Source organism: Mirounga leonina, unplaced genomic scaffold, assembly GCF_011800145.1.
Source record: "Mirounga leonina isolate KUSES-001 unplaced genomic scaffold, KU_Mleo_1.0 Mir_154, whole genome shotgun sequence".
In the NCBI taxonomy this organism is placed as follows: Eukaryota; Metazoa; Chordata; class Mammalia; order Carnivora; family Phocidae; genus Mirounga; species Mirounga leonina.
In genome coordinates this window covers 46075269-46100841 of record NW_023270389.1, presented here as the reverse complement: position 1 = coordinate 46100841, position 25573 = coordinate 46075269, and the positions used below count along the sequence as shown (strand labels likewise).

The following is a 25573-nucleotide window of genomic DNA, read 5'->3' as shown; positions in this document are numbered from 1 at the left end:
TTAAGCATCCAACTCTTGATTCAGCTCAGGTCATGATCTCAGGGTTGTGAGATCGAGCCCTGCTTTGGGCTCTGTGCTGAGCGCAGAATCTGCTGCTCTCCCTCTCCCTCTGTCCCTTCTCCCCGACCCCCGTCTCTCTCTCTTAAAAAAAAAAAACAAAACACAGTTATAAAAACTTAAGTTGTATTCCATTTCAAAGTCGGGTGTTTTTTTAATTCAAAGAATTAAGAGTTTAAGTTTCATGGACATTGTAAACTGTTGTCTGCCATCTTTTTCTTAGATTAACCAAAACTATATTCCTTTATTTTCTTTCATTGAAGCTAAAATTGTATTGAATTTTTACTCTGAAACATTAAGACTACTCAGTTAATTTAATTAACATGTATTAGTGTTTGTAAGTCTTACTTATACTGAAGAGGAATGTGATTATATCATAAATGTAAGAACATTTATATTGTACTGCTTCATAAAATTATAGATTTAAGCTTTATTTTATTTGAGAGAACTAGCTGAGCAGGTGATTCTTCCATCTAGTGAATTGATCTAGTTAACACACTTGTGTGTTATGATTCAGGAAGAAGTTATGGCGGAAGAAAGTACTGACGGAGAGGTAGAAACTCAAGTATACAACCAAGATTCTCAAGATTCCATTGGAGAAGTAAGTTTAAACATTTAAACTAGCAAATTGTTGCTTTTAATGAATGAAATTGGCTTTGACAAATTGAAACATTATTTGGACTTCTTTTTAACTTGATGCTTTTATATTTAATGAAATATTAGAATTACCATTGTAATTTCTGCTTTGCTTTACTCCTAATTAGTATACTGCCTTATAAATTTGTTAAAGAAATGTTTCTATGGGGTGCCTGGGTCACTCAGTTGGTTAGGCATCTGACTTTTTTTTTTTTAAGATTTTATTTATTTGCGAGAGAGAGAATGAGAGAGAGAGAGCATGAGAGGGAGGAGGGCCAGAGGGAGAAGCAGACTCCGAGCTGAGCAGGGAGCCCAATGTGGGACTTGATCCCGGGACTCCAGGATCATGACCTGAGCCAAAGGCAGTCGCTTAACCAACTGAGCCACCCAGGCGCCCCTGGCACTGACTCTTGATTTTGGCTCAGGGCATGATCCTCAGGGTCATGAGAATTGAGCCCTGCGTCAGACTCTGTGCTCAGCATGGAGTCGGCTTGTCCCTCTCCCTGTGTCTCACCCCCCCCACCCACGCATGCATGTGCACACACAGCCTCTCTCTAGTAAGTAAATAAACAGAATCTTAAAAAAAAAAAAAATTTTTTTTTTGTTCATACTTAGCACAGATTCTTGCAAGCGAAAGTTGTCATGAGTAAAGATTATCCACTTTATTATTTGGAAGTATGAGTGCTGGCTGAATCTTGAGTTAATCCATAGTGCCCCTTTGGTGGTCCTCTGGTTCTCTCCCCTCTCTTGCTTCTCTTATTGAATTAAAATAACCTATGAAAGGAAATGCATTTGTGTATTTTTTTCATTTTCTGAACTCTAAGTGAGGCTTCTCCAGAGGCAGCCTCACTAGGGGAAATGCGTAGACTGTGAAGCTACAAACCATTAGGTTCCATTCCTGACTATACCACTTAGAAGCTATGTGACTGTGGAAAGTCATTGATTCTCTCTAAGCCTTGGTCTTCTCATATGTTGGAATAATATAACATGATTTTTAGTATTGTACCTAAAATAGTACCTGCCACACATTAGGTGCTCAAAATATTATTTACTTTTCTTCCATCTGCTCTGCCACACTAATTGAGAATTCATAATATGTAATAATTAATAGTTTACTGCTAATAAACACAGTTCATTACTATGTATGTCAAGTGTTCTAAGAAGTTAGCATTTATTAACGAACTTAATCCTTAACGGCCCTATTGTATGGGTGAAGAAACTGATAGATAAAGTAGCATACCCAAGTTTTTTTGTTGTTTTTTTTTGTTTTTTTTTTAATTTATTTGACAGAGAGAGAGGGAACACAAGGAGGGGGAGTAGGAGAGGGAGAAGCAGGCTTCTAGCCGAGCAGGGAGCCCGATGCGGGGCTCGATCCCAGGACGCTGGGATCATGACCTGAGCTGAAGGCAGAAGCTTAACCATCTGAGCCACCCAGGCGCCCCGCATACCCAAGTTCTGATAGCGTCGGAGCTGGGGCTTGAACTCAGGCTGTCTAGTTTCCAGTTATACTCTTTAGCTTGAAAGAGTTTTTGTCTGAATAAATTTCCAGGATCATTTATTCTAAAATTATCCATACAAAATTAAGGAATTATCTCAAGCTAATTAAAAGCAACCATAGATTGCAAGTGAATTTTGGTTTCTTAGCTGCATTAATTTTTAATTTTCCCTATTTTCCTCAACTAAGAACAGAAAATTAAACCTTAAAGATGAATGTATAGTACTCTAAATGACCTCTGTTTCATGTATCTTTCAGTGTCATATCTGAAGAGCGTAGTAACAGTTTTGAAACAATATGTGAATTTCTAAATTATTGCCAGACTTGGTTAACTTATACTAAAATCTTCTGTGCAACTTTTTCTTGAGATTGGCAAAACTATGACTCAGAAGTACCATTTGGTTTCCATTCCACTTTGAGCACTATCTACTGACTGTGTAACAGTTCATTTTTCTGATTTTCTGACGATGAAGCAGATGTTCTTTTTAAGTGTTTGCTTTTCTTGAAATAAGCATATCACTTGGAAGCCTATTTTTACTTATATCATGAACTACTCATTTTTTTTCCATTACAGCAAATATAATCTTTATGAATGAGTTCACAAGACATTGTTTCAGGCTTATATAAAAAATAGATTGCCACGTGCTTAATTAAAAAGTAGACATTTAATTTTCTTAGAGTAAGTAACAAAAATAAAGTTTTAAATTAGTTTACTTTGGTAGCTAACAAGATGGAATTGTGAGGATGAATTAAGCAAAGAATTATTTTCGTTTCTTGATGCCTTCAGTGTGGTTTGAAGGCTTAGAATAGTGAGTTTTTAGGAGGAGAAGTGCCTTTGTAAAATGACAATAATAGCTTATTTTGTTTAGGGTGTTTCCTAGACTTTCTGGTTTGGGGAGTAAACTTTTTTAATAATAATATTATTAACATTATAATAATAATATTCTTTTTTCTGATTTTGGTTTACAACTGCACTGTTAACCACATTGGCTGTTGAACACTTCAAATATAGCTAGTCTGAATTGAGATAGGCTGTGAGTATAAAATATACATTGGGCTTTAAAGACTTATTACAAATTTTATTTTATTTTATTTTATTTATTTTTGTTTTGTTTTGTTTAAGATTTTATTTATTTATTTGACAGAGACAGAGTTAGCGAGAGCAGGAACACAAGCAGCGGGAGTGGGAGAGGGAGAGCAGGCTTCCCGCCGAGCAGGGAGCCTGATGCGGGGCTTGATCCCAGGACCCTGGGATCATGACCTGAGCCGAAGGCAGATACTTAACGACTGAGCCACTCAGGCGCCCTTATTACAAATTTTAATAAGTAGAATATCTGATTGGTAATTCTTAGTTTGATAACTTATTGAAATATTTTGTATATATTAATATCATTAAGCTAATTTCACTTGTTTCCTTTTTTTAATTTTAAATGACTACTAGAAAATTTAAAATCATGTATGTGACTGACATTGTGGATAACAATATGTTTCTGTTGAACAACACTGATCTACACTATCACACTGGTAGTTTTGAATATACATATCTGTATATGTGCATTTTTTTCTTTTTTTTTTTTTAAGATTTTATTTATTTATTTGACAGAGACAGAGATAGCGAGAGCAGGAACACAAGCAGTGGGAGTGGGAGAGGGAGAAGCAGGCTTCCCACTGAGCAGGGAGCCCGATGTGGGGCTCGATCCCAGGACCCTGGGATCATGACCCGAGCCGAAGGCAGACACTTAACGACTGAGCCACCCAGGCGCCCCGCATTTTTTTCTTTTTTAGTGGAGTATTAGCCAATGAGGTTTTTAATAATTCTTCTATAGGAAGACAGTAAAGAAACCCAATGATATATTTTCTTTAGCATGTGCTTCAAATTAATTCTGCTCTTTTTTTTTAAGATCTTTATTTATTTGTTTTTAGAAAGAGCATGTGAGTGAGGGGAGGGGCAGAGGGAGAGGGGGAAGGAATCTCAGGCTGACTCTATGCTGAGTGTGGAGCCCAAGGTGGGGCTTGATGCCGGGCCCTGAGATCATGACCTGAGCCGAAATCAAGAGTTGGACGCTTAACCAACTGAGCCACCCAGGTGCCTCAAATTAATTCTTTTATTCTTTTTGTTTAATTTTTTTAAAAAGATTTTATTTACTTCAGAGAGAGAGCATGAGTAGGGGGAGGGGCGGAGAGAGAGAAGCAGACCCCCTCTGAGCAGGAGCCCGACGTGAGGCTCGATCCCAGGGCCCCAGGACCATGACTTGAGCCAAAGACACTCAATCGACTGAGCTACCCAGGCACCCTAATTGTTTTTAAAAACCATATTTTAAAAATAAAATGCTACTAGTCCACGAGTATTTTTTTTATTAGATATACAGTATCTTACTGATAGTTTTAGGTATATTTGACTTTCTAAATTTTTAAGTTTTCATTTTTTTACTCTTAAAGGGAGTTACCCAGGGAGATTATACTCCAATGGAAGACAGTGAAGAAACCTCTCAGTCTCTACAAATAGATCTTGGACCCCTTCAGTCAGATCAGCAAACAACAACTTCATCCCAAGATGGTCAGGGCAAAGGAGATGATGTCATTGTGATTGACAGTGATGATGAAGAAGAGGATGATGATGAAAATGATGGAGAACATGAGGTAAATCATCCATTGTTTTAAACTGCTGGATGAAATGCTCAAATCCTTACGACTGCTAATTCATCAACCAGTAACATCTGCTTCCCTGTCAGTTTAAATAGATTATTTTGCTTTTTTTATCTGAATAGTTCTGAAATTAACATTTTATAATGAAATTGAGCATAGAACAAGTAATGAAAAAAATCCATCTATTTTTATTGCTAAGCCCTTTAGGATTTGCTAAATTTGTTAATTAAACTTAATTTTAAGTCTTATTGATAAGAGACTGGATTTAATTACAAGCTCTGTCATTTCTGGAGATAAGAAGAAAGGAGGGTATTTTTTTTTTCTTGTATAGTCCCATGATTTTTTTCAAAAATAGTGGAGGTTTTTTGCTAATTGAAGCATATTTTAAGTGAAACTATATTTTATTTTGGGAATTAATCCTATATTGACAACCACTCATTTTAGATCCTTTCATTAATCAATGTTTTTTAAAAGCTCATAGTGTAGTATAATCTCATGATTTGTTTTCTTCAATGCCACCCTTTAAATTTAGAAATAAAGTGGCATCTGACACTTTATGGACATCTAGGAGCTTTGATCTTTGAACTGATCTCATATGAACAGTTAGAATACAGAACTGATGATTGTTTACTCATTCCAGTAAGCCTCACAATTTTGATACTTGCTGCCACTGAACTAATTCCATACAACTCTCGGGACAGCTCCTATGTCCTGATCAGTGGTGTGTCACTGAAATGTTTAAACATGCTATCAAGAAGTGCAGACTATGTGTGCTACACCTTAGATCTTTGTTTTCACTTGGGCATTTGTCTACCAGGATTATGAGGAAGATGAGGAAGATGATGATGATGATGAAGATGACACAGGGATGGGAGATGAGGGTGATGACAGTAACGAAGGCACTGGTAGTGCAGATGGCAATGATGGTTATGAAGCTGATGATGCTGAGGTAACTGGCTAGAATTTTGACCATCCACTTTCTTCAAGAACTTGCTAGAAAACATACTGTTTTCCAAGGATATTCACAGGCCTGTATTCTCAGAATATTAAAACTTTTTATACCATTGGGATTTTTTGTTTGTTGTTGAGGTGGTTTAGTTTGGTTATTATGTTTTAAGATAATTGTTTGGTTTATTTGCTCTTAGTCATCATATTTTGTTTATAGGGTGGTGATGGGACTGATCCAGGTACAGAAACAGAAGAAAGTATGGGTGGAGGTGAAAGTAATCAGAGAGCTGCTGATTCTCAAAACAGTGGTGAGACCTTCCTTCGTCTCTTTTTAGTTGAATACTTTTGGTAATATCTTCTAAACTAGGACTGCATTTAATTATCATGTAGGAAATAAAACTTTAGTAAATTGGCAAGCAGGAGATTGGCTTCTTTCTAGCTTTGTTACTATTCTCTTATAAAGTCTACTATATTTATCACTCTAAAGTCATACTGTATTTTCAAATACACCAGGCTTCTTTAAGATTCCAGCGTTCTGAAATCTGTAAAGTATTACAAATACAATGTGTTGCTGCTATTTTAAATCAGGGACCTCTTACAGCAGTATTAGCAGTTCACAGCCAGAAGAGGTTGTCTAAATCAAGCCCCACATTTGAAGGTTTTGTGGGTATTGGAGCTTTACTGGTTGGCTGGTTTTCCATTGAATAAAAGATATTTTGGTCATTGTGGCATACTTTTTGTTAAATATTTGAAAAGATGAGTCCACACCTCACAAGGGAGGTATTAAAGGATTATGGAAATCATAGAAAATTATTTTAGAATCCTTTTTAAATGTGTTTTAAGGAATTGGTGATCATCTGATATATTATTCTGATTTTACAGATAATACTGAGCTAAAATCGTAAATGGTAATATAGTAAAACCTTATATATGTAGACTATTGGGAAAACAGTGTGTCTAAGTTTCCATATAAGCCTGTGTATTTAAAAGTGCAAGATATATCCTCATTTGAATTAAGATAAAGCAAGGGCATAAGCAACTTTTCAACTTACAAATTTTTTTTATAAGCAATATGAATTTATTTTTTTGGAAACAAAACCCCCCAAATAATTCCTGAACCCAAAAGGTACATAAAAATGGCCAAAAATATTTTAAAATAATAGATTTGAAGATCATTTGTAGCTTTTTCCTCATAACATGAATGCTTTCAGCAGGACAGTAAATTATAAACCATATCAAATCATGTTAAGGCAGATGATCAATCTGGTTGCATTTGTACTACTCCTGGGAAAGTAATCGTGTTGGAGCTGTTCCTCCCAGCTATTTGGTCAGTTCGTCCAGGAAAGGGGAGTCCTGGAGTCAGCATGTGGGGAGCTGGGCCTTGCTTGTCTTGTCACTGCTTGTTCTGCTGGCCCTCTGTGACAGAAGCAGACACAGAACCCTGGTGCTTGTTGACATCACTGATGCACACCCACTGCCCATCAACGGACTTCTTCACAGGTCACCTTACTGTCTCCGCCAGAGACAGCCAGGATGTTGGCTGTGATGGACCAGCTCACATGCCACACAACATCATTGAACTTGTGCAATAGTTTGGGTGACCACGTATTGCCTGAGGTGTCATCACAAGTCCAGATGAATACACCACCACCTTGGGAGCAACTGGCGATGGTGTTGGTGGGCAGGCCAGTGGAGGGGGCCCAGGCCACATCTTGAACCCAGTCACTGTGTGCTTCTAGCTTCTGTTCCTCCTTCCACTGGTCATCCTCCTCTTCCTCCCACAGTTTGATGAGGTTGTCACAGCTGCCCGATGCAAACTTCTTGATGTAGTTGGGCTTCTGCCCGGATGGCTGATCTGTGAGGCTTCCAGGTACAACAGCAGGGGCCCAGCTGATGGCATTGCAGCCAATAGTGTGAGCATTGTTGATCTTCTTCACTTCCCATTGGCCCTCTCCAGTGTATGTCAGCAGGGAGATGGCCCCATCTGAGCTCCCACAGGCCAGTATTAGGCCATAGTCATGGGGGGCCCAGCACACAGAGTTTACTGAGGAGTTGTGTCCTTGTGCTCGTGCATCTTCTCCCAGTTGCCATTCTCCTCCTTCCAGATAATGACTTTCCAGTCATAGGAGCAGGATGCCAGGATGTTGCCATACATGGGGTGGGCCCAGGCCACTTGCTACACAGGACCCTCATGACCCCTGAGGTCAGCAATGAGGATCTGTCCTCCATTTCGCACATCAAAGATTTTGACAGACCTGTCTGATGAGCAGGTTGCTAGGCGGGTGCCATAGTAATCCATCTGGGCATTGTGAATCATGTCCTCATGGGAGGTGTCCACAGGTCCCCCCAGCTCACTGACACCATGGCTGCAACGGCAGCAGCTCCCGGTCCCGGACGTGGCAGCTCCAGCGGCGCCCCCCTAAACTTTTAAATTTTTTAAGAAAAAGAAATAATCCATATACTAAAAAATAGTAAAACTTTCTAAGGGACATAAGGAGAGAAATTAATGATACTTTGGTCCATAATTTACATTTTATAAAACATTTTGTAGATTTAAGAAACATCTTGTGTGTGTCATATAGTTGGGATACAGGAGGAAGTATTTTTTGCCTTTTTAGGGCTAATTTTTATAGCCATTTTTCCCAGATACAAAGCATACAATAGATGCTCATTGGAGACTTTGTTTTTTACAGTCAAGCAAAAATAGGCCTAGTGATCTGGATAAAATTAAGTTAGCGGATGGATTTGGTATATTGCCAGAAAATTACGAAAAGAATGCTTTTCCTGAGCAACTGTGCTTGTATTAAATTACAGTTGACCCTTGAGCAGTGCCAGCGTTAGGGATGTCAAACCCCCTGCATAGTAAAAAATTAACATACAACTTTTGACTTCCCAAAAACTTGACTACTAATAGCCGACTATCGACCCAGAAGCCTTACTGATACCATAAAACAGTCGATTAACATGTTTTTGTACTGTATTGTACTGTGATTTTACAATAAAGTAAGCTAGAGGAAAGAAAATATTAAGACAATCATAAGGAGGAGAAAACACATTTATAGTGCTGCACTGTAAAAAATCTCCTGAAAGTGAACCTGTGCTGTTCAAAGCTTACAATAAGCTTGTCAGTTTAGGTACCAGTTAATATCTAATCTGAGATGGGGTGCCTGGCTGGCTTAGTCAGTAGAGCATGTGACTCTTGATCTCAAAGTCATGAATTTGAGCCCTGTGTTGGCCGTAGAGATTGTGTAAAAAAAAAAAGAAAAAAAAAAAAAGGTCATAGCTATTAAATGTTATAGCTTGAATCCGATTCCAGAACTCAGACTTTTTTTTTCCCCAGACCTCAGACTTGTAAAACCACTAAATTCTGATAGCCTACTTTCACAGTGAGAGACCGCTTCTCTTGTTTCTACCATATATGTAGAAGACCTAGACAGGTGAAGAACCATTGAAATTCAAAGTTTAAGAAATCCGAAATAACAAAAGTATCTTTTAGTTGGTGCCATTAACCAACCTAAGAAACAGACTCAAACAGGTTAGGGGACTTGCTGTAGGCCACACAGCTGATAATTGCACTCCCATTCTCCACACCTCACTTCTTTCCTTCTGAAAGTATTGGTGAGGTGAACGTTCCTAGTGGTGAGATTTATACCTCTAGGGAATTGTCCCAGTTATTCTGTGGTAAATTTAAAAGTTAAAAATAAGCTTCTCTCTTCCTATAGGTGAAGGTAATACAGCTACTGCAGAGTCCTCTTTCTCCCAGGACATTTCTAGAGAACAGCAGCCATCATCAGCATCTGAAAGACAGACTCCTCGAGCACCTCAGTCTCCAAGACGCCCCCCACACCCTCTTCCCCCACGACTGACCATTCATGCTCCACCTCAAGAATTGGGACCACCTGTTCAGGTAGTAAAAGTACTGGTCAGTCTGAAAACTCTTGGCTTTATCTCTCCTTCTTTCCATTAGATACTACTTTTTCCAGAAATTAAGTGAACTTTTTAATGTTTTAGCATATTTTTATAAAGTTTTTTGAACTGAAATGAATCTCTTCTTTTTTTTCCTTGAAATATGGCAGTAGTTTACTTCATAAATAAAGTGAACTTTGGAAGGGCAAGGCTTACTAAAAGTTGTGTATAAATTGAAATGGTTACAATTCTAGCAAATAAAGAACACTTTTTCTACAGATTTTTAAAAAAAGCATCTTGGATTTTAATTAAAGTAAATTTTATTTTAGCAGCTAACCACCACCACCATGTATTTTGAATGTTTCTTTCTCTAAGGTGCACGTGTGTGTTGTTGTTTTTTTTTTTTCCAAAAAGAAATTTGTTTAAGAGACTTTTTTTTCAATAATACATCTTAATTTCCACTTTTATAATTAATGAAAGGATGCATGACCCTTAACATGTAGCACTCTTTGTAATAGAGTTGGACATCTCTTAATCAGAAACTCTTGCAGAGCAGGAAAACTACAAAGCTCTTAGTAATCTAGCTTGAGTCTTACCCTGTAACAAAGTCTATTGAAAACTGCCAAGTGAGATTCTACTAAAATACTACAGATGAAAATAACCTCATTCTATAAAAATATAAAGTCTTAATGGATTGTGTGTGGATCCTGCAAAATACATCAAATCTACCAATTTAGAATTTTCTAAATTGGGAAACAGTTTATATGAAGACAGTATTGCTGTTTGAACTCCGAAAGAGAATTAAGCTTTAAGATCTGAAGGCATGCTTACTAATGTTTTAGATTAAGGAAATAGAAACTAGATTAGTTACATACAAATAAAATAGGATCAGAGATTGGTTTTAAATATTGGTTAATATTTTGTCTATTGGTTAATAAAATATTTGCTGGTTAATATCTGTACAATTAAAAATTTATCACTATTTAAAACGGAATTCTTTAGTGCAAATATTGGCAAATTTTCCTGAGAAGATATCCTGATGGTTGTATTATCTGCTAACATTTCAGTTACCTTGTTACCATTGTAATAAGCTATATCTGTTGGTACTTAGTTCTTGTTTGATTGCCTGATTCCTGAAAACAAGTAATTCCTTTCTTGACACAGAGAATTCAGATGACTCGGAGGCAGTCTGTTGGACGGGGGCTTCAGTTGACTCCAGGAATCGGTGGCATGGTAACTATCTACCCATTATGTAGAAGTGACTCATTTGTTCAGCAACTATGTATATAGTCCATATGTATGTTTCTGTCATACCTGTTTATTCCCCATTTTCTGTCTTGGTTTTAGCAGCAGCATTTTTTTGATGATGAAGACAGAACAGTTCCAAGTACTCCAACTCTTGTGGTGCCACATCGTACTGATGGATTTGCTGAAGCAATTCAGTAAGTTAATGAAAGAGAAGCGTATTTTGTGACTAATCATTTTCTTCCTCTTTCCCTGTCAGTTTGTTTACATTTGATGGATTCATTACTTGTTGAGTCCTCTATTGTGTACTAAGCACTTGTGATAGGAGGGTTGAGGATATAGTTTGGGGAAAATTATATAAAGGTGAATGAAGGGGGTGGCGCCTGGGTGGCTTAGTGGGTTAAGTGTCCAACTCTTGTTGGTTACGATCTCAGGGTCGTGAGATCGAGCCCCGTGTCAGGCTCCAAGCTTAGCATGGAGCCTCCTTAAGATTCTCTCTCCCTCTCCTTCTGCCCCTTCACCTTTCCTGCCTCCCCGCCAACTCACACACTGTGCACTCTTTCTCTCTCTTAAAAAAAAGGTCAATGAAATATAGTTGCTTCCATCAGGAATTTGAGATCTAAAGGCAGAATAATGATGGTTAAGAACACAGACTGGGTGGCTTTGTCAGTTGAGTGTCTGCCTTCAGCTCAGGTCGAGCCCTGCATTGGGCTCCCTGGCTAGTCTGCTTCTCCCTCTGCCCCTCCCCCCCATGCTTGCCCTCTCTCTCTCTCTCTCAAATAAATAATCTTTAAAAAGAAAGAAATACAAAGACTTCAGAGTCAGAATGCCCAGGTTTGAAACCTAGCTGTACTGCTTACTAGTTTATCAGGTTTTTTAAGTTCTCTATTCCTGAGTATCCTCATTTTACTAATGGGAATAATAATACAGTAATTCCTGCCATACAAGTTGTGAGAATTAAGTGAACTGAATTTATGCTAACGTGTTTAGAATATTACCTGGCACATAGTAAATGCCTTGCAGATGTTAATGAAGGTGTTTGTAATGACAGTGATTGTGATGGGATGGTATTATTTCGAAAGCCAAGTATATGAGGAACTAATTGTCACCTAAACAATCTAGAAGAATAAAAGCATAAGCAGTAGGCTTAATACAAAGAAGTGATTTATTCCAGCAATTAGGGGGAAAGAATCTGAGACAACTTAATGGGGACAACATTGAACTGAGTCTTGGAAAAGAACACCTACACTTTACATTTCCATGAATCAGTTTATTTCATCTTTATAGCTATGAGAGAAGATACCATTATTGTTCCTATTTTACAGATAAGGAAGCACAGAGATGTTAACGTATTTGTCAAACATCAGACAGCCAAAAAGTGGCAGTTTTTGGTTTCAGAACAGTCAGTCTGGCTCTAGAACCTATGTTAACTTGTGCTATACCACTACTCTTAAAGGATAAAAAAGTACTTCCGTGAAGTACACATTTAATTGTGGCTGAAGTATTAGGTGCATGGCAGGATGTAATTGAATATCAGAATGAAAAAGTTTCCACAAACTTGGAAAAAGATTGATTGTTCTGTAGTATATGGTAACATATAGCCAGCCATCAAAACCTTTTTTTTTTTAAGATTATTTATTGATTAATTGATTTGAGAGAGAACACTTGCATGTGCGCACGCAGAAGCAGGGGGGGCAGGGAAAGGTCAGAGGGGAAGGGAGAGGAACAAGCAGGCTCCGCGCTGAGAACAGAGCCTGAGGCGAAGCTCGATCCCACGACCCTGAGGTCACGACCTGAGCCAAAACCAAGAGGCTGACACTCAACTGACTGAGCCACCCAGGCGCCCCTATCAAAACCTATTTTAAACTTGTGCAGTTAACCATAACTCATCGTGATTAACACAGTTTTATAAGCCAACTAATCACTGTCTGCCCCTCCCTTCTGGAAGTCAGCCTGTCAGAAACAGACTCCAATAAACAGGTTCTGAGTGACAGCCAGTCAACAGATTCTTGCATAGCTCAGAATGCAAGGTTCTTCTATAGTAGAATAATTTTATGAAAATAAATTTTTAAATCCACCTGAAAGAGGATGTGTCCTTAACTAAAGCAATAATGTTGATGTGCAAAAGAAAATGAAGAGTTATAGACAAAATCTGTAAACATCAGGGGCTGGCTAGTGAAGGAAGGTAGGGTCAGGAATGGGCAAAGAGAGATAATGCTGTTTTATATCCTGGAAGATGGATGATAGTGTTACTAGAACAAGGGGGAAACAAGTGTCTAGCCACCTAATACTAGAATTTTTCTAGACCTTGGGAGCCATCTAGTGAGCTCTTTCAGATAGGAAATGGGCTAGAGGTGACTTGATTTATCTGACTCAGCAGTAAAAACTAAGGCAAAACTTTGTCTTGTGACTTCATTCTCTTTTTTTGTTACATCTCATTTTAGATTTGTGTTGTTTTTAGTGTATCTGCATGGAGATAGATGTCCAGCATATTCAGGAAATGTGAGGCATAGATAGTTCAGGAGACTTGAAAGTTACATATAAAATACATATATATGAGTCATGTATAATATTAAATTTATTCACACCTGATATTTTGAGAATATTATTATAAGGATTTCTGTATCAGCTTTACTTCCAGTCTGTTTTTTTTTCCTGCTTTGTGATTATTCTTCCTTCTCCTGTATTGTTTTCCATCATTGTGGTTTAAACAAAGTAACTTTAAAATTTATCTTAAGTTCATTTTTGTCTGTTTAGTTCCCCACAGGTTGCTGGTGTTCCTAGATTCCGGTTTGGGCCACCTGAAGATATGCCACAAACAAGTTCAAGTCACTCTGATCTTGGCCAGCTTGCTTCTCAAGGAGGTAAATAGATGAATAAATGCTTAGATCTCTTGGGTTCACACATGTTAAGTAATAAGCTATTCTGATGTGATTTTTTTTTTTTAAGTGAGCAAATACAAATTTTTTTTAAGTGGTATCTAATTCCTGTGCAAATTTATGAGAAAAGCTATATTTACTACATGTTAAACATTGCTTTACATATAAATCTTACCTTTATGTTTAGTAAATAAACTAGTTAGATATTTTCCACTAACATTAAAATTAAGAAAGATAAAATATTTAAAATACGTGGAATAAAACGACCCCTAAATTAAGTAATAGTAAGTTGGTTGTTGAACATGAGTGTGCTCTTTGTGGAATTAATTACCTTTTAATCCTCAGTCAGCATCCATAAAACTAAATTTGTGAGAGGCTGTATGACAATTTGTAAGTGAGTAAGGAAAGCATACTACTTTTATAACAAGCTCAAAATAAAAGATTAATCTGCAGCCCTCATATAAGTCATATAATATACGTTTTATATAAAGTTAAATTTTTATATGACTTTTTATTTTATAGGACAGTTTAGACTTGGAAGACAGATCTAGGCTTAAATTGGAATGCTACCATTTACTACCTTTGTAACTTTGGGAAAATTAACCCCCTAGAAATTCGATTTCTTTAGCAAAAAGGGGAAGAGTAATATCTCGTAGTTTTGGTGAGTAGATTCTAACATAGTACCTGGTTCATAGTTGGGTACTCAATAAGTTAGCTTATATCAACCCATAAGAGCAGCATTTTAGATATATTTTCAGAAGATACTGAATGTTTGTGAACTTAAAGTATGTGTTTCAATTATATTTATATTTTTGAACAATTGATTTTTGCCTGATGGGCTAATTAGTGGGCTTCAGCAAAGTTGTGTGTCTCTACTGATGCATGTTTTTCTTTCAGATACCTGGCATATTGACAGTTCTGTGTTCTTTCCATCATTCATTAATATTTAGAATTGTCTTTAGGTTTAGGAATGTACGAAACACCCCTCTTCCTAGCTCATGAGGAAGAGTCAGGTGGCCGAAGTGTTCCCACTACCCCTCTACAAGTAGCAGCCCCGGGTAGGTATCACAGGCAGACTAATAGATTATGTGCTTTATTGGTAAAATGGAAAACTGTGTGACATCTTCTGGCTAAAAATTAAGTAAACCACTAAGTTAAAGTTTTCATTTCTTTTCATTTTGAAGTGACCGTGTTCACTGAGAGTACCACCTCTGATGCTTCAGAGCATGCCTCTCAGTCTGTTCCAATGGTGACAACATCCACTGGCACTTTATCCACAACAAATGAAACAGCAACAGGTGATGATGGAGATGAAGTATTTGTGGAGGCAGAATCTGAAGGGTAAATATTTACTTTATAATTTCTGCTTGCTTTAGACTTTTACACTTGTTTTCCTTTAGCCAGGAAATAGTTTGTTGAGCTGTTTTTTAGTAGCATCCCATTACAAAAATAAAACAAGCCATACATTTTGGAAGACTAATTTTTGCACATAGTAATATATCTTAGGATTTAGATATTATTACAGCAGACAAGTAATTTTTTAAATGTTTATCTCCCTGAAAATTACATGATGTATTCTAGAAAAATGATTTATTTAAAATCACTAATAGCTTTCAATTCATGTAGCTGCTTGAACTTTCCCTAAGAAAGAAGTCATTCTGTGAAAATTAGGAAATGACTCACTTTCCATTTTGTAGTGGGCTTTCAAGTGAACCTCATTTATTCTTTCTTTATGTGCGTTTAGAACTTGATGTCTGAAATGCAGACTTCTTAAAAATTAGAAACTTTGTAGTAGTTTTTAAGACCTGACTACATTTTAACACATCAGTTATAAACAAAGTTTAACAAAAGAAATATTTTATGACACAGCATCTAGATTTTTTTTTTTTTTTTTTTTTTATGTCAGAGGAGTAATTTAATGCAAAGAACCCCTGGACAGTGGTCTTGGAGAAGTGTTTAGCTTTCAAGGCAGAACCTAATTCTTTACAAAATAAAAAAGTTGGACTACTTCAAAGAAGCACAGCTAGAAGTAGAACACAGATTTCCTAGATGGAGCTCAAAGATTTTGTTTTATTTAGCAATATTTTCTTAGCATAAGTATAGACCAGTTCTAGTATATGAGGAAAAAAGCAAGCCTACTTTTACGCTCTCACACAGTGCTGCTTAATTTGGGGGAGATAATAGATCCTGCTAAGAATACTAGCTGCCATTAATTTCATATCATGTATGCAAGTCACTTTAGATATGTCATTTCTAACCCACACAAAATCTCTACTAAGTATTTTCTCCATTTTACAGTAAGAAAGCTCAGACTCAGAACATGTTAAAATAACTTGCTTGGGCCACTGGTAACTGGCTTAGACTGGATTTGACCTGTGACTTGAGCCCCATGCACTTTACCCTTCACTAGTAATTCTCAACTTGGGCAGGTAGTCAAGAGAGAGATCTTTCAGATACATTGTTACTAATGACTGCACTGAAGTTTGCAGATAATAAAACTGGAGCAGATTCAACTTACTTTTGGGCTATTTTCTCCCTTGTTTGTGTTTTCATGTGCTTTATTGAATGGGAGAGAGAGTGTTGGAGTTACAGCCATGGAGCCAGGAATTCACGTACCCGCAGCATGTCTCATCTGGGCTAGAGCTCATGGTGGGTTAGTGGTACATTGTTTAGTTAGGACTTGTGAATTATTTTAGTACTCTGCTTTCCTAGAAAAGGGTTTTGAGATTTCAAAATCTGTATAGTGTATCTCTTATAAATGTTGTCAAGAATGTGAACCATCCTTTGCCAAAAAGAAAAAAAAAATAAAATAACAGAGGGGAAATAAAAACTAAAGTTGGAACATGTCCTAGTGAGAAGAGGAATAAGGAAAAAGCAACTTGAGCTGTCTTTTCCCCGGCTCCTTTAAAAAAAATACAGTTACCAATATCAAGAGTCTACAGTTTTGAGTTAGAGGGAAGCACGGGGTTATTGAAGTGATAAACTATGTCAGAAAGAGTTTGGGAACAATTTAGGATACCTCAAGGACCAGTTTTGCATTTTCTAATCAATTTTTGTTTTCCTTTCTTAGTATTAGTTCAGAAGCAGGCCTAGAAATTGATAGCCAGCAGGAAGAAGAACCTGTTCAGGCGTCTGATGAGTCAGATCTTCCTTCTACCAGCCAGGATCCTCCATCCAGCTCTTCTGTAGGTAAGTTCCTGTTCTTGAGTACAACACAACTGATACACCAGACTTGTTTGCAAAAGATGATTTTGTTGTAACAAATAGATCGTTCTTTTTTTCCTCCTTAATTAAAAATGGTTTCTTTAAAAGGGAAATTGTATTTTATTAAAGGAAATGTAATTTTAAGACTAGAGGTGCCAGAGGGCTGTGAGGGATGGGTCACTGGGAGGGCAGCTAAGTACTTCAGTCTCCTGCCTCTTTAAACCAAAGGAGCTTCTTGTTACTTGTTCTACGTATTAGGATTCTTACATGAGATTTGATTTGGAGAGTTGAAGGGTAGGCGGTCTATTGCTCAAAAAATAATTGAAATTTACTTACGTAAACAGTTTCAAAGTTTGACTTTCAAGTTTTTGAAGTTAACTTTGAAAAAGGCTATTTTATGTATTTTTCCTGCAATAAAAATTATTTCTGTGGTACTTTCAAAAAAATAATTAACATTTATTGAGCACTTACTGTGTGTCAGACAGCATTCTAAGCCCTTTACATATATTACCTTACTTAATTCTCACATCAACCGAATGTGGTAATCACCCATATGGAAACTGAGGCACAGAAATGTTGAATAACTTTTCCAAAATACATAACTAATAAATAATGGGCAGGCCAGGATACAAACTCAAGAAGTTTGGCTTCAGAGACTCCACTCTTAAACAATACACTATACTAGCTTATCTGTCTCAAAATGTTTAGTTAGGGAATTACTTTTATTAATTGAAGAAATACAGTACCCAGTCATCCACACAGATTATTTTTATTTTGAATTGTTTACAGCAGTAATTCTCAAATTCTGCCATTGAACCTTCACATTCTATGGAAGACCTGCTCAGTTATCTTTTTTCAGTCGTGGGACTTTGCTATCTCAAGATCTCTCCTGCCTATCAGCTGCTTTTCCCTGACACAGCAGCCTATAAGCCAACATCCCTAGGTTCAGATCCCACATCTACCTTGGAACAGCTAATAACTTTAAATGTCTGCATATATATTTTATTATGAAATTTGGATAATCATAACTAACCTTGCAGTCAAGATTAGAAATAATGTATGTAAATTATATAACTCAATGCATTACACTCAGCAAGACTCAAAAATTATCATTACCATAGTTATTAATAATACAATTGCTGAAGAGCTCTTCTCCCATTTATATTTCTGATATCCCATGAAAATTATCTTCAACAGTAGAATGGGCACTTTTATCTTATCAGGGCTTGCACAAGAAAATACGGTTTTTGTTCCCTTTTACAGTATACTATAAAATTAGGGTGTCTTTGAATTTATTTGGTAATATAAAACAGTAAGCCTCCTCATCTGAGCAGTTCATTGAGTCAGTAAATATTTGAGTGCCTACCATGTGCCAGGCGATTTGATAGAAAGCATTACTAAGAAAATGACTTCTAAGTAAAGACCTGGAAAGGGCAAGGGAGCAAAGCTGTGCGGTTTTGGGGGGAAGGAGTGTTGCAGATGAGATGTATAGCAGGTATCTATAAGGCAGAGCAGTGTGGCATATTCAGGATCAGCAAGGGGGCCAGTGTGGTTAGGCACCGTAAGGCCAGAGAGGCCAGCAGAAGACAGGAGGGGATAGGGAAGAGAAGCCCAGTGGATCATTGTAATTGCTTTGGCTTTTATGGATTTAGGAAGCTTGTAGAGGGCTTCAAACAGAGTGATGATAAGATCTGACTTAAAGATTTTAACAGTATCACTGAAAATGTGTAATGGGCAGAAATGAGAAAGTTCGGAGGGTATTGTAAATTCAAGGTAAAGACGAGGATGTTTCAGACAGAATGGTAGAGTGAAGTTTGTGAGAAGAGGTCAGATTTGGGGATTGTATTTAAATTCGAGCTGGCGGGATTTGCTAATGATTGGATTTGGGGTGTCTGGAAAAGAGGATTCACATTTGACTCACATTATATGTCGGGGTCTGTTGTTTCCTGAGGGCGGTGATACGTGGTTTTTTATTGTAGTCCCCACCCCCTAGCACAGCGATACATGGATAGGCACCAAGTGAATATATATTTTATGAGTGGAGTGAATGAATGAAAAAAAATCATGTACTTTTTTTTAATAAGAAAATTTTTTTTACTTTCTACCCTTTTTTTGTTTGTTAAATGTCCCTTGTTAAAAATCAAACCACTTTTAAATATTGAAAGCAAATGGACACCTCTGCATTTTATCCATGCATCATTTAGTGACTAGATTTTGCCATTATAAATGCTTTTCTTATTTTTTAATTTGCTTTCTTATATTTTAATGTTTGGGGTTTTTTTCCTTAGATACTAGCAGTAGTCAACCAAAGCCTTTCAGACGAGTAAGACTTCAGACAACATTGAGACAAGGTGTCCGTGGTCGTCAGTTTAACAGACAGAGAGGTAAATTTCTGACATATTGATTACATGATAGGATGTAGGATAGTAATAAATGGAACAAGTTTTCTAATCCTTAAGCTTCTAACTTGTATGTAGTTTTTTTTTAATGTTCCAAGGATTGATTAAATAATTACACATTGAGCATGTGATTTTACTAATCTGTAAGCTTCTTGTAGAAAGATTTGTAAACTATAGGTATATAATGGATATGTGCTTATATTTCATATTTATTCATTTCTTCTTTGAATTCAAAATAAGATTTGAGGAAGCCAAAGTGTTACAGTACTAGATAGTCATTTGTTACATCTCTTCCTGTTGTTATACTTTTTACACAACAGAATCAAGCTTTGTGACTTTAGTTAAAAAAATTAAAAATTTTAATATCTATGTTTTCTAATGTAACCCTTAGAGATTGTATTCATGCCATGAAAATATTAACCTAATTGTAATAATTTTCAACTGAAGATGTGTGAAATGTCTAACACAGTTTTATATCTATATACCTAGATATTTGATATTGAAAGCAATTTTATAGTGACCTAGGGTAAGTGAATACTCCACTTTTGAGCTAACTTCTTAAAAGATGCATTCAGTTTGGTTATTTTTTTCTCTTATAGGTGTGAGCCATGCAATGGGAGGGAGAGGAGGAATAAATAGAGGCAATATTAATTAAATGTCCTGTAAACTGTAATAATTGTGAATAAGATTCTCAAGCCTGTTTTAGTGTAATGATTGTTGAGATTAAAAACATTTTTGTATTTAAATTGGTATGCTTCTCTCAACATGCTTTATTAATAAAATGTATTTCAGTGTCAAAATTTTTCATTCTTCATTTAATTAGTTGACTCTTCCTTTGCCCGTGGGTCCAAGGACAGTTGTACCAGACATTGGATAAGCTCCGCCCAGAACGAGTAGTAATGAGTCTTGCTGTTCTTCTGGGTTCATCGATGTTATAGTATTGATCTAAATAGAAGAGAAATCATTTTTTAATTAAAAAGAAAACAAAACACCTGAACTTAAAAATAGTTTGTGTTGACTATTATACTCAAAGGTAGTGTTTATCATTTTAATATCAGAAATGTTTGTATTAATTTGAACTTTCTGACAAAAACAATTGCCTCAAGAGATTGACCTTTCACCAGCTTTCTGTAAAATTAGGTTTGATGCTCCCTTTTCAGAGTAAGAGTTTGAGGAAAAACTAAGTTTAAAAAATAATAATTCACTTCAGTTTTACCCTTTAAAAATCTTTTTTATAGGTGGAATAATTTAGATTTCTGAATTTTTCAAAGAAAAGTGCCCCACGTAACATAATTTAATTTCTATTAATTAAAAATAATTAGTTTCTCAAGAACCTCTTTGTGGTCTTTGGGACTTGTGTAATGATGCAAATCAGTAATATTTTGTGGCACCCAAGACCTCCGTTAAATGCCACAGGTAATGTAGAATATTGTTTTTAGTAGCAGTTTTACTCAAGTACTTGGATAATTTATCATAATAGTCTTTAACCTCATGAAGGATAGTGCAGAATAGAATTGCAGCCCATTCGGTTTAATTGAAAGTAAAGTGAAAATCTAAACTTTCTTATTATAGTTTAACTTCACACCTTTAGTCACCATTGAACACTGGTTTTTGCTTTGATTATATTCATATTTTAGAGATTAGAGCACATCCGTAAGAAGCTAAGAAGTTGCTTAATAACTTACCCCTAGAAAAGGCGTAGTAATCATATCCGTCCGGTTTTCTGATGTTGGGCAGTGCGATAGCTGAAGTCACCACACTTGGAAATCCTCTCCACTGTAAACTCATTTTAACTTCATTATGGAGGAAACCTGTAGATTTAAAGATACCAGCCTGAAAGCAAAGTACTGTAGGGAAGAGCAGCCGCTAGAGTCTGACAGACCTGGGTTTGAATCCCACTTCGGTCACTGAGTAGCTCTGTTACGGTGGGTGAGCTATTAACTTAGGTGCCTCAGTTTTTGCCTCCCTTTGACATGGTGCAAATTCTGCTGAGGTTTATAGATTTGTGTGTAATGTTCTTGGTAAGAGGTACTTGATAAATGGTATTTATTCCAAATAATAAACCCGAATAAATTGCATTCTTTACTCACAAAAAAACTATATATGTATGTATATAAGTATATATTGATCTGGTCATTCACTGAGGCAAATTAATGTTTTGAATCAGTAAGCTTTAAATTATTGGGGCTATTTAGTCACTATATTCAATAAGCTTCATTCTGTAAGATAAACTGTATTACATCTACTTCATGTGCAAGAATTTTTAACACAGTAAGAAACATTACCTTTGTCTTGGTGAGAGACTCTGATGGGTGAATAGTGAATTCTGATGGTGTGTGTTTGAGAAGGTCCTATGGCATGTTCAGAGCGACGTCTCCTAACCTGTGTTGTTTCTCTGTACACTGAATAATTGATAGCAGGCCTTCTTCCAGGGCACTTTTTGATGGGTTCCTGTTTATAAATATACTGCTGAATGCTGCCACCTATTATGTATTAGAAAATCATATGTGATAAGAAAATTAAGCGTAAACCCCCAGAAAGGTGGAAAAGAGCTTTTACAAGGTAGAGGAAATGATCAGTGTTTCTCATAAAGGATGTCCAGACATTAATAATGGCTGTTAGTCAAGGGTATTATAAAATAATGGCTAAGTGCTGAAATATATGTTGAATGAATAAAACCAACAAATTGCCTAGTTATATATTTAACTTTGTTTGAAATTAAATGATGACCTCTATATTAATGACCTGAAAATTCAGGTGAAATTGTAATTTGCATGCTGAGAGCTCTGAATACTTTTTACTGTCCTCAGTTTTTCCATTGAAAATAATTTGACTCCAGCCATTAAAGATCTTTTGACAGTAAACCCAGTAATAAATGAAAATATTAAATAAAATTTCTCAGGCAAATCAATTCTTAGAAGTTTTGTAATTTTGTCAATTATTGTAACACATACCTCTCTTGAAAAAATACACAGATTCAGGTCTGTTCTTGTATTTAGCTATTGAGAGAGCTGCCACTATTTTTCCATTTAGTCCTCCAAATCCTTTTACAATTTGTTTGGGGTACCCTGGATCTTTTACACCATTGGTGAAACGCCAGTACTGGGAATCCTGATGATTTAATAGAGGAAATGGTGTTAACAGCTTTGGAATAAAAAAGTTTGGGATTCATTCTTAGATGTAAATATAGGGAGAAAGTTTTAACTTTGTTAAGTGAATAAATTGGCCTTTAATGTTACCAAATTGTTAGCTTTTTATTAAATTTTGATGATAGAATAGTTTAGTAAAATACGGAGACCCTTCTGAAGTGGAGGGTAAGCTGATTTATGCTCTTAGGATCAAGAATAGCTAGTTGCTGATTTCTCTCAGAAAGATATTTTTCTTACCTTAAAGAAGAAAGTTTTTCCTTCACAGTTGCATCTAGTAAAAACAGTATCAATGGGGGAGGGAATACCCCAAACTTCAGTAATTTTACGAGGTGGAGGTGGTGGATTGAATGGACTCAGCATCCAGAAATAATGACCTAAAATTGAAAGTGATAGATCAACCTCCAAACTTAATGAATACTATAACTTATTCCGAAAGAAACCAAAATGAAAAATATGTTAACACAAATTATATGGCAAGTTTAGTCAACACTGTGAGGATTAGTACAGAAGTTAGTATTTGAATATTTCTGAGAGTGGGTATTTCTCAGGTCTGAAGTTCAGCGTAGCCTTTGAAATATTTTAGTTTTCCAGTTTCTCTAGAATGGTCCTTCTGGCTTTGTGACTTGCAGAAGGGCATTTATCTCCATTTCTTTATCTTTTAGAATTAAGGAGTTATAATTCAGTGACTGCTAATATCTCTTTAGCCTCTACCATGGTAGTGTATGATTTGTTTCCTTTCAGATTTAATCTAAATAGAAGAGGACTGGACCAGCAGATGGTACAGCAGAGAAGTAACATGAAGTAACTTCTGTTCTCCTGTTAGGTTCCCAAGGGATGTAGCACTGTTGAATGTATTGTAATCAAGATGTTATTTTCATATAAAACAGAGCAGGGAATACAAATACAAATCTGGGTGTCATATCATTTGATAGGAAATTAAAATTTGAACTACCCTTTAATTACTAATGGAAAGAAAAGCTTTAGTATCAGTTCAAGCTCTCTCTTTTTTTTAAATTTTATTTTATTATGTTATGTTAGTCACCATACAAGCTCTTTGTTTTATTTGTTACTCTAATGTGTTTAATTCTGTTAATCCTGTATTTTGGTAATTACTTTCAGGTCCCCATAATATTGTGTGAGGAAAGTTCATCAGTCAGGCTCCCCTTCGGAAAGCTCAACCCAAACTTCCACTCTTCTTTGGTTCTCATAAATGCCAAGAATAAAATGATGGGCAGAAGAAGAAATATGTGCATAGCTCACCTCGAAATGCAACCAGTGTTCCATTGCGCAAAGTAGTCAGTCCATCTACTGGCTTACCGTTGCATAAATTAGACTCATCTAAAACAAAAAATTAAGCCGGTACAAAAGAAAATGAGAAAAGTGTTCGTGTTGTTTTCAAATCCTCCCACAGGGCTGTTTCCTCTGTTCACCTTTTCCTAAGCTCTTGAAGGGGCTAGCGGGAGGTATGCATATTTCAGAAATGAAAAAGAAGAGCTATATTTCCTAATTGTTTTACTTAAAGGTGATATTTTTCAAAAGGTAATATATAAAATTAGGAATGGGCCAGGTTACCTGATCTTCATGTAAATTAGATAATTATTGGATGTTTGATCCCAACACAAAACTCCCATTTTTCAGTTCTGATTGCCCTTTGGAATTGGTTTGGAAAAGAGAATAATATTGCCGATTTTTGCTTTGCATTGTACTCTTGTAAGGATACACTCCCAACTAAATTTTTTTGACATTCTGTACACCAACTCTGCATATAGACACAAATGCACTAAATTCCTTATTATTCGATTTTCCGAAGACCAAATAATCTTACTGTGATTACTCCTCTGCTTCCCTACGGAGAAGCTGTAAAACCCCACAAGTTAACAAGCTAAGGGTTCTAGATAATATATCAATGGCATGATACTAACTCAGGCCCTTCTGGCTCAGATAAATTTAAGTTAACATTACCAATTTTAAAACTGGAAGTAACTGATACTTATTACCTGAAAGCATGGGATTGATGGTGATGTCTTGGTTGGATCTTCTCACCAAGATATCAGTGCCCAGGATAAATACAGGGGTTAACACAGGGGGCCTGAGGATCATGTGAGGTTTTTCTCCAGCAATATCTGCATCTTTATTTGTATTTACTTCAACTTTTTCTGAGTTAAGTCTTTGGCTGGGGCTGGTGGTAGTTTGGAGCATGGCTTCCGCTGAAGAGGTAGGGTGTAATTTCGGCATTGTTGATGTAGTCATCTTTGGGGGAGTTGCTGTAGTCTTTGGTTTTCTCACTTTAGGTATTTTTGGCTTTTTGGTAGAAGTGGGCCTTTTTGGTGATTTGGTTGGCTTTTGGGGTTTAGAAGTTGACACTTCAGGATTCGTGGCTGTATCTTTTGGCACAGCTGTGGTTTCTTCGGGTTTATTCACAGTCTCTTCAGTTGTAGTTGTCTTTTTTGTTGTAGTCATTACTTTGGGTGCAAGAGTTGTTGCTTTGGGAGTACTTTTGGACGATGTGATAGATGTTACTTGTGTGGTTGTACTTGTTTTGGACTCAGTGGTTTCTTCTCTTGGAGTTGCTGTCTCTTGGGTTGTAATCTTAGGTACAGTGGTTGTAATTTCAGGTGTCGTCATATGTATGTCTTTTCCTATTGTTTTGTCTTTAGCTGTTGTCATTTCAGCTTTGGTCACTTCAGGAGCCTTGGTTATAGGTACAACAGGTTCCTTGGGACTGTTTTCAAGAGCCTTTGGTGTGGGTTCTGCAGGAAACTCAGGAATTGATTCAGCAAGGTTCTTGGGAGTAGTGGGAGGCTCCATGGTGGTAGTTGTAGTAGAGGCCTCTGAGATGGTTGGAGCAGGTGTCTCAAGAGAAGCTGGAGCAGGCTTCTTGGAGACTTTGGGGGTGGGCTCTTTGGGAGCAGTGGGTGCAGGCTCTTTGGGGGCCGTAGGTACAGGCTCCTTGGGGGCTGTGGGTGCAGGCTTTTTGGTGGTAGTGGGTGCAGGCTCCTTAGGAGTGGT

The 25573-nt window shown here is 36.7% G+C and overlaps 2 protein-coding genes across 7 annotated transcripts in view; one reads left to right on the top strand and one right to left on the bottom strand.

Moving 5' to 3' along the window:
* TPR (translocated promoter region, nuclear basket protein) overlaps positions 1 to 25573 on the top strand; it is a 78312-nt gene that overhangs the window by 47282 nt on the left and 5457 nt on the right. The window contains exons 39-51 of one of the 6 annotated variants that reach the window (XM_035010681.1): positions 575 to 658; positions 4628 to 4828; positions 5652 to 5783; positions 6000 to 6090; positions 9505 to 9689; positions 10853 to 10921; positions 11036 to 11130; positions 13691 to 13797; positions 14775 to 14870; positions 14997 to 15153; positions 16883 to 17001; positions 19305 to 19400; positions 20015 to 20161. In XM_035010681.1, the coding sequence (XP_034866572.1) occupies positions 575 to 658; positions 4628 to 4828; positions 5652 to 5783; positions 6000 to 6090; positions 9505 to 9689; positions 10853 to 10921; positions 11036 to 11130; positions 13691 to 13797; positions 14775 to 14870; positions 14997 to 15153; positions 16883 to 17001; positions 19305 to 19400; positions 20015 to 20070 (1488 nt within the window). In that variant the 3' untranslated portion in view covers positions 20071 to 20161. Of the gene's footprint in view, positions 1 to 574; positions 659 to 4627; positions 4829 to 5651; positions 5784 to 5999; positions 6091 to 7566; positions 7696 to 9504; positions 9690 to 10852; positions 10922 to 11035; positions 11131 to 13690; positions 13798 to 14762; positions 14871 to 14996; positions 15154 to 16882; positions 17002 to 19304; positions 19401 to 20014; positions 20162 to 25573 lie in introns of those variants that run through there. The other 5 variants (XM_035010680.1, XM_035010677.1, XM_035010678.1 and 2 more) reach the window with 5 other exon arrangements.
* Positions 20115 to 25573, bottom strand: part of PRG4 (proteoglycan 4) — a 16009-nt gene continuing 10550 nt past the window's right edge. The window contains 7 exon segments of the mRNA XM_035010683.1: positions 20115 to 20360; positions 21101 to 21226; positions 21701 to 21898; positions 22370 to 22526; positions 22802 to 22938; positions 23825 to 23902; positions 24562 to 25573. The exon segment at positions 24562 to 25573 is cut by the window's right edge and continues 9 nt beyond it. Coding sequence (XP_034866574.1) covers positions 20227 to 20360; positions 21101 to 21226; positions 21701 to 21898; positions 22370 to 22526; positions 22802 to 22938; positions 23825 to 23902; positions 24562 to 25573 — 1842 coding nt within the window. The 3' untranslated portion in view covers positions 20115 to 20226.